The sequence below is a fragment of the Eurypyga helias genome, unplaced genomic scaffold (assembly GCF_000690775.1).
Source record: "Eurypyga helias isolate BGI_N326 unplaced genomic scaffold, ASM69077v1 scaffold15254, whole genome shotgun sequence".
Taxonomy (NCBI): Eukaryota; Metazoa; Chordata; class Aves; order Eurypygiformes; family Eurypygidae; genus Eurypyga; species Eurypyga helias.
Window position 1 is genome coordinate 53846 of NW_010248424.1, and position 9139 is coordinate 62984.

Below are 9139 nucleotides of genomic sequence, written 5' to 3' on the forward strand. Positions count from 1 at the left end.
CCCAAACATGTGCATCCCTGCCATTTCAGCTTTGAAGAACTGAATAAGTGATTGGGTGAAAGAAAGAATCCATTTATCCATGATGTTATTGCTCTCCTTAACCGTGTTCTCATTGTAAAGGAATTCTCTTCCCTCATCCTATCATCAACACAGAAATACAAAACACATGGTCAAGGCATAACGGGTATATATTCAAACCTCCACATCGAGCCACCTGTCATTCACTACTGTGTTGTCACCTTCACTGTGTTACACTGGATTCCTAAGACAGAACATTACATTCCAGAAACACCTATGTAAGGGAAATTGCTAAGGAAAACCTGACTCCCACTGCTGCTGCTTTCACCACACCAAACCTCCAACTACAAAGGAGGCCAGGTATTTGGCTCTGAGAAACCAGAGAAAGCAGTACAGCACGCGACGGTATGCAGCTGTTCTTTCCCTGTTTGCAGTCCAAGTCACAGCTTCCAGATACAAGGTAGGACTCCCAAGTTTACCCGACTCCTCCATCCAGGAGGATCTGAAGCATTTACAAGAAATGTGAGTTCTATTTAGGGAAAGGGCATATAAACAATGTAATTATTTTTTTTAAGAGCATATAACAAATTCAACAGATTAAAACATAGAAGAATGTAACAACCTGAAAAAACACGGAATTTTTAGGCATCCAACATGCACATAGTGCATTGTGTTGCTTTCCAGAGTACTGATGTTTGCTCCCATCTGAGAAACCTCTTAAGGCTTTGCTGTGTAGGGCATGGTAAGCACCCTTGTCAGTACCCGCAGCCTCTTTCCCATGTGAGCATTCCGATGGCTGGCTGACAACAGCGGTGCAGGGTTTTATTTTTTTCCAGATTCACAGCAGTATTTAACATCTGGTTTTAAGAGTCTTTGGACTTTCCCTTCCCTCGGAGTCCAGATTAAAAATACCTGTTTGGATTATTCGACCCAATAATTAAGCATCTACTTACATCGTATAAAGGAGAAGATCTCCAGCAAAGAAAATGATCCTGCACACCCAGAAGCACAGCAATGCCAGTGTGAGGTCAGCAAGCATTTAACCAACTACAATTACTGTGGTAATTACAGTAAGCACAAAATTATTGTTAGGCTTCATCCAGGACACTGGGATTGTAACTTCTCTCTTGCAGGAGGCAGAATACAATGAAAAGGTTGTTTAAGACTGTGCCTGAAATCTTATTTAAGCACTGTCACCTCCAATTGCACATTCTTTTCCTAATACGGTGCATCGGAAGGGTTTCACTATCTATTGAGAAAGAAAAATGACATCTGCTGAATTACCAAAACTATCTGCTTAAGCACCTGGATTTTCCACCGGGGTCTTCCATCCCCACTTTGGCTGATCCTGAAAGGCTTAATGGGATCACAGCAAAAGCTGCAAAGCACAGTTTAGATAATTCAAAGGTCAAACAGGAAAACTGAAGTTTATTTTTAGGGTAATGCGTAAGTTTGGCTGATGAATGCTGTCTAGGGATCCTAAGAAAAGATTTGTTAAATATTAGGATCTGAAGTTACCAGACTTTCTTCCCAAAAGACATTGTTAAAAAGGTATACCATTTCTTCAAGTCAGCTATTTACTGTGCTATTTACTGAAGTCAGCTGCCTTCATTGCTTCAAATGGCAACTCTCCACAGTAATTAGGCTGCTACTGTAATTGCATGTGTAGGGCAAGGTCTGTTGTTCCCACTCTCCCATAGAAGTCTGCACTAACAAGTGGTAAACTTCCATCATTAATCTCAGCTGAAAGATTAAAATTGGTTTCAACAGAATCTATACAACATACATGTAAAATCTTCTGCTTAAATGCTGGATGAGTGACATGAGCTTCTACACTTTCCAGATGAAAGCAAGATTAACATTTCTTTGTTGCAGTAATTTTTCATTTTTTAGTAGACTTCAATACAATCTGCAAGTCTAAAGCATTACTGCTTTTATGATGATCTACCTTTCTTTCCATTCCATTTCTTCATTTTTTCCTAAGTTGTATTTAAATTTAACTTTTAAAAAAATGAACTGTCATGTTAAAGAAGGCAATCTTCTTGCTGTGGCTAATGTATTCAGTATTGAGTATTCCCAAGTTAAACATTTTTATGCAGATTCATAATTAAAGTTACAGTAAATGCCTTCGCTCAAGAAATTGTCACAGCAGCCACTACTGAAAATAACTTTCTTTTCATTACTTATTTGCAGTTCTATTTGTGTTAATTCTCTATGCTCTTAAGCAATGTTCTCAGTGCAGAGAATCTTGCAGTGCCGACGCCATCCTCCGACAGCATCCTTCCTGCCATGGAGCCATGCCCGACTCCAAGACATTGGGTAACAGCAAAGACAAAGCAGCAGCAGCACTCAGGGCAGGATTAATGACACCTACTGCCTCCGAGCTACTACACAAACACCATTAAGACCAAGTACAAAACCAACAAGGCTTAGTATGGACATTTCAGACGAGTTCCCTCAAGCACATGTGGTACCTGGCTTTCAACTGGTGTTCCCAACAAGGTGACTATGAGCAGATAACTGCTATGTATGTATTAACCCCAGAAACTCCAAGCCCCTCTCTTGTTCTCTAATTTCAAGAGTACGAATGCAATAGCATCACATTTATCTCAGATAGAAGGGAATCAAGAGATCCTAATCCAAGAAATGATAGCAGTTATGTCGGGGCAGTTCCCTACCTTCCACTCCTCATTTTTATACACTAATAAGCTTGGTCAAGAAGAGAAGGACGCAGAGTAGCTTTATAAAACAGGGTACAAACAGCAAATAACACAGAATTTAACAGCAGATATATATACACCCTGACCTCGCTCTGAAGTCAGCCTTGCTTTGAACAAGGAGGTCAAGATCAGATCACCTCCCACGCCAGCGGCCAGACCTCCCTTCCAATCTAAACTTCTCTACAATGCTAATTCACCCTGACAGTGGGAAGAGCCCAAAGCCCCTTCCACTTTGCTCTTCCGTGCTTCAGAGAGCTGTACCTTATGTTGCAGGATCTGAACATTCTGAACAAGAAAGCGGTATGCATTGTACCAGGGTAGGAAGACATCCTTCAGTACATCCCTTACTCCTTCCTCCTTAAATCTCAGATTTTCTGCTCTTACCACAGGAGAATTGATCAGATATAACCTGCAAAATAAGAACACAATACTTAAAAGCTTAAAACTGAGTATACTGATAGAAATGCACTTAAACGTACAGTAAACCCTGGAGAGCTGCACAGCAAGAGAAAATGACCCAAGGGAGCAGCTTCACACTAAGAACTCCAGGGAAGACAGTATTGTAAGCATGTAAGGGAGTGAACATACGACCATTCACTTCCTACTGGTACAGGATTATTTGTATGGTCCTGCATATAGAAGATGGATTGGAATTCAAATTTTCTTTTTCACTCCAGGAGTTCCTTGAAGTGCTAACACGTGCTCAGATGCTATCACAGTATAAAACAAGCAGTGGATGCATGGAATTAGTGTTCACCTTTAGAATGGCACCTATTGTTTTGGTAGTGTTTCAAATTCCTTAAAAGCAACACAGTACTTTTTGACTCAATCTAGTTTGTTTCCTCAATTACAAAAAGCTTTGGGCCCATTGTAAACACAGGACTAAGGAGTAAGGTTAAACAGGCAAATCAAAAGTAAATTAATGTTTTCAAGAAAAACAGCCCCAAAAGAAGACAAAGCGTGTAACACCTACCAATAGAAATGGGCCTCAGCTCCAGAAACAGATCAAAAAAGCAGAGCAGAGGGTTCAGGTGAGGCGGACTACTTAGAAGCAGCCCCACCTCCCCCAAATCATGCCCCCCTCAGCCAAAGGGGGTCACCTACACAGGCAATCCACCCTGTCTAGGGAGATCCTTCTCAGGGCAGTCTCTCTCAAGCTAACGGTTCCTGATTTCAGAGAGAGACACGTGTCCCTCAGCTCCTTTGCTGGCTGTGTGTCTGCAAAAACACACCTTTATCCCATCTTCTTCCCTGAACAAATCCCTTCTCTCTACAGAGACAAGTGGTATGTATCACACTAACTCAAAAAGCAACCAGGTATTAAAAGAAACTTGGAAACAAACTCGATTTAGATACACTTCATTTAATTTTCCAAATACGAAAAGCAAACCAAAATTTTTTTTTATTTTAAAGAACGTGGCATTTCTCAATAGAAATTTATTAACTCTTTCTCACATTTTATGAAGTTTTAAAATCATGATTCTAAAGCTAATTCATCTTTACAGGCACTTCCTGTAGGAGGCTTTAAATCTTAATGGGGGTCTGACACAGCACAGTCAACAATACCAGAGCATAAATTCTTCAGGAGAGGGCTTCTTGCGTAAAAACAAATACATAAAAATAGATCTGCCAGAGTAAACAGACAGTAATGCAGCACAGAAAACGGCATTTTCCGTACCGTACTGGGAAAAGAAAAAAGTATTTTTAAACACAGTATTTGAATTTGAATTATAAATTTACAAAAGTACAGAACAATTAAGCGTGATAACTAGTAAGTCCTTAAATGAAACTACAATTTATAAGTAGATATTTAAACCAAGCCTCCTATCACAATTATTTATGTGCTTATTACTCATTATTTATTTCAGAAGTCAAACATTACTTTGCTTCGAATACAAGAGCTAGTCCGGCCCCAGGGTACACGCAGACACTCCAGGCCTTTAACCAGTTTGGGACCCACCTAGAATAACAACCGGTTCACATTGCCTCCACTGCTCTCCTCCAGCTGGCACTGCTGTCTCCTCAGGTCAGAGCAACGAAGGAGCCGCGACACTGCTCCTTTGCACCCGTGTCAGCAGCACTCGCTGCAGAATCTATCAGAAGTCTACTTAAAATAGCTCTTTAGTGTGAGAAATTAAAGGAAATATAGCTCTCTAAGGCTACAGTTTTGGTTTTGCCCCTTTTTTTAAAAAAAAAAACAAACAAAAAAAAAAACAAAACCAAACCGTAGCAGCCCGCCTTACAACATAGCATCATGGACTGGTTTGGGTTGGAAGGGACCTTAAAGCCCATCCAGTTCCACCCCCCCTGCCTTGGGCAGGGACACCTTCCACTAGACCAGGTTGCTCCAAGCCTCATCCAGCCTGGCCTTGAACACTTCCAGGGATGCGGCATCCACAGCTTCTCTGGGCAACCTGTTCCATGTAAATGTTAGAAGAATACCAATTTCCCAAATTATTCCAATGGCAAGATACTTACATCTATTATATGGAAAGAGCAACGAGGCACCTGATAAGGGAAGAATTTATCACTACACCCAGAGCCATTACCCATTGTGCAGAAATAACACCTTTCTCAAATCAAGCCACTATTATCAAGTTCTCAAGCCACGTATGAGAAACACTGAAGTTACTGTTTTAGAAAGATGAAAAGGAGATTATCTGTGGTAACAATACTGTTTCTTCTGCACTTTAGGAACAGATTGAGAGGAGAACGTAGCATATCACTCCCAACAGCAATACTTGCCTCAGGATACATGAAAGCAAAGGGCTTGTAAATACTATGAACAGCAAATTCTCCTTCTAACATACCTCAACTCTGACAGCTATCCAATCCAAGTCATAGGTTTTAGAAATACTGAAATATAACTGGTTTTGACAATTCTTACGGATCGCACACAGGATTCAAATTTCAGGAAGTCTGAAGTTGGGTTGTTGAATTCACTGTGCAGTTATTTCTTCTGTTTGTCCTTTCCATTCAACTCCATGTTTGTTTAAACAACTTACACCTGTATTTTCTGCTGATCTATTTATCAAGCTACTGCTGAGAATACTTCAAAGCTGTAGTTAAAAAAATATATATATGTGTACTGCAAAAGCAAAGTAACTCTGCAGGGAAACAGTGCCAAGAAAAAAAAAAAACCTCAGTTGTAGCTTTTTCTATAAACAGAACACATCAAGCACTTCAGTGAATAAGCAGAGAGAACTGAATCGCAGAGCTCCTTCCATAAATGAACCTGGTTTGCAATGCTTTTTACTCTCTATGTGGGTGTGTATAAATAAATGTGACATTAAAGAACGAGTACACAGGCAGAAAAGTGAATTAGCTTTAGAAATTAAAAAAAAAAAAAGGGAAGTCTAACTTCTGGTGTTTGAGATTTTTTTGTTTTATAAAAACACAGATTTTTCCAATGGAAACATCGCCTGCAATTAAAAAATCTCCAATTTAAGTAACTCCAACTAATGTTCCAACTACCAATTCACCAATATTCTGCTAATACACCTTGATTATTCGTAAAGAAGAATCTTGATCCAGTTTAAGAAATCAACCCAACTCTCCGCTGTAAACACATACGATAATTTACTAGGCCTTTTAAATGCTAAAGCTTGAAACAACAAGGAACTTCACACCTATTTCTTTAAATTACCTAGAACAAGCAGCAACCATCTGTCTCAAATAAAACCACAGCACGCTAAGCTTTCATTCAGCCCAATCAATACTGTGTATGGTTGTAACGTACAATTCAGTGTGTGTGAGTACCGGGCTCCTGAGATATGCCTAAGTGGTGTGCTCCCGCAGCTATTAAAACGGGTTTATTGTACCTTTAGCTCAAGGTACCAACCACTTCATGAACATAGTAGTGCATCTAGCCAAAGTACCTGGCAACTGCATAATTACATTTAATACATTAGCATCAATTTAATGACACACCTGAACTGTGTTTAATCTGTTTGACCAGAACAATTTCTATATATATGCAGGCTGCTCCGCTTCTGCTTTTCTGGTGTCACTGCTTTTCTGGTTTCATTAGGTACACACTGTATACTTACATCAAAAAAGAGACACTTTCTCTTTAGAAAATGTATAAGCAACAAACAAACATTCTGTGCATTAGAGAGTCATCCTTTCCTAAAATAAGGATTTAACAGTAAACATAAGATTGTTCTCAAAGATTTTACTCAAATTTTCACTGGGTCAATTTCAGGGAACTAGCTGCAACAGCAGACAGAGCTGGCCCGAGTGGAGCATTCCGTACAAACTGGACACACATTTTCTGAGAAAAGGCCTCCAGTCAGCACGTCCTCTTTGGTTGTTACCAGCCTTGAGGGAGACAAGACCAGAGTATGTAAAGCCCGGGAGCTGTAACGATTGCCAATTCTTTTCTGCCAGCCACTCTTTCAGCTATTTGGCTGACAATGGTCTAGAAATTTCTAAAATTAACTTTCCTCTTACTGTTAGTTGTCGAAAACCCATTAAGTAGCCCTCCTGGTCTGCTATGAAGAGAAAGCTAACATACCAGATTGTACATTGAATAAAGGAATCCTACCTTAGTGCATCAGCTCCATAACTATTTACAATACTCATTGGATCAGGATAATTCTTCTTCCTTTTGCTCATTTTTTGGCCATCACTAGAAAATATCAGAATGTAGGCATAAATTCCCAGAATTCTTGTAATACATGGATAAAGGGAAAAAGCCCTTTGAAACCAGCTTGTCTGTCTTACTATGTTCTTGGTAGCATAAACAAAATCATGTATTAGTACATCATTTCAGTACGACTCTTGAACCCACACAAGCCACTTAAACCCAAACCAACTCAAGAAACTCCCAAGCTAAAAATCTAAGCAGGAAATCTGTCTTTCCTAACAAAGCTGAGGCAAGACGCCCTTGTTTTGAGTCTATGAGTCAATCCCTCCAGCCCACTGACAAAGCTTTATTTTGAAAATAAATAAATAGATAAATAAATAACTTATTTAAAATTACACCTAAAACCTACAGTTATAATCCCCTCTACTACGTATAACAGGTATCATTTATTTTCTATTTTTTCCCTTTTCTGACTTCTCATCTTCTCTCTCTAGGAAGGACTAATCCTGCTGGGAAGAGCCTAGTGCAACAGATAGCTGGGATGTGTAAACCTCACACTCTCAGGGGCCCCTTACCTCCCGCAACACTGCTATCTCCCTGAGAAGTCTTAACAGCTCCAAAGCCCATTTCAGATTTAATTTAGTTCACAGGGACTTATCTGAAATATTCTGTAACTAAAAATCTGTTCAGGAAAGAACCGAGAGACATACCAACCTGGCAAGAACGAGGCCATTCACAATTACATTCTTGAAAGGAGGCCTTCCAAAAAGAGCCGTGGACAGCACCAGCAATGTGTAGAACCTGAAAGGGACAACACATACACGACTTCCTAAATACACCAAGCTGAAGTCTGCATCTCCTTCATTACAAAAGGAATTTTTCACTATGTTCTTTTACTCGACAAAGTTAAAATTGAAGTATGTGGAACATTTATGTGGCAAACAGAAGAGGAACTTAGAATAAGTAGACCTTTTTTTCTTTTGTAGGATATCGTGCTGTTTGCTCAGCTGTGATCTACTAGTCCAAGAAGGCTGAAAAAAACATAATAATAAGCATTAAGAAGGTCATGAAGAAGAAAACTGTAGCATTTTTCCCTTTAATAGAATTCTTTCCCTGAACAAGCTTCCTATTTGCTCACTGTAAACCCCTGAACACAGGATCAGTCAGGAACAAACACGGCAGACAGGACTGGCACGCGTGCACATGTTTGCTAATGGGTGTATTCAACCTAGAAGACAGCAGAACAGTTACTGCTGGGAGCATAAGAACAAGTCAGCAAAGTGAGCAGAGGCTCCTACTGATCAAACAAACGTCGCTGGTTAAATCAGCAACCGCTAGAAAACATGAGACTGTAGGTGGAACCCACAACAAAGGGCAGCAGTGGGTTCCTGCCCCATCCCACCATTTGATGTGGTTGCAATACTTGCATAAACTATCTAGGACACTTAAGAACTGAGTGTTGCAGCAAGCTCAGGCATCTACTGTTTAATACGTCGACACAGGATTACGTCTGAAGTTACACGGAGGTGCAAGATGATGTGATCATTTCCCACCCAGGAGTCGGAACCTTCACCAAAGGGGCTCCCCATGAGCGTTGGTAACTGCACCGCTGGTGATTACTTTTAAGAAAACACCTGGAGGGTGGGCCACAGCTTTTCTGTTTAAAATGAGTATCACACAGATGATTGCTTAGCAACCTTAAAACAGCAGAACATACAACAGTTAATTGATTTAGAATGAGGCACAGGAGGTTATGCCTCAGAACTACGCATTTGCATGAAGATTTAGTGGAGAAACACTGGGGGGGGGGGGT

General features: G+C 40.1%; 1 protein-coding gene across 1 annotated transcript in view; it reads right to left on the reverse strand.

Annotated features, from left to right (window-relative positions):
- Positions 1-9139, reverse strand: part of IARS (isoleucyl-tRNA synthetase) — a gene marked incomplete at its 5' end in the record, with an annotated part of 52307 nt that overhangs the window by 37767 nt on the left and 5401 nt on the right. Inside the window, 4 exons of the mRNA XM_010151048.1 lie at positions 21-138; positions 3000-3147; positions 7285-7368; positions 8041-8127. Of these exons, the coding sequence (XP_010149350.1) occupies positions 21-138; positions 3000-3147; positions 7285-7368; positions 8041-8127 (437 nt within the window). The remainder of the gene's footprint in view (positions 1-20; positions 139-2999; positions 3148-7284; positions 7369-8040; positions 8128-9139) is intronic.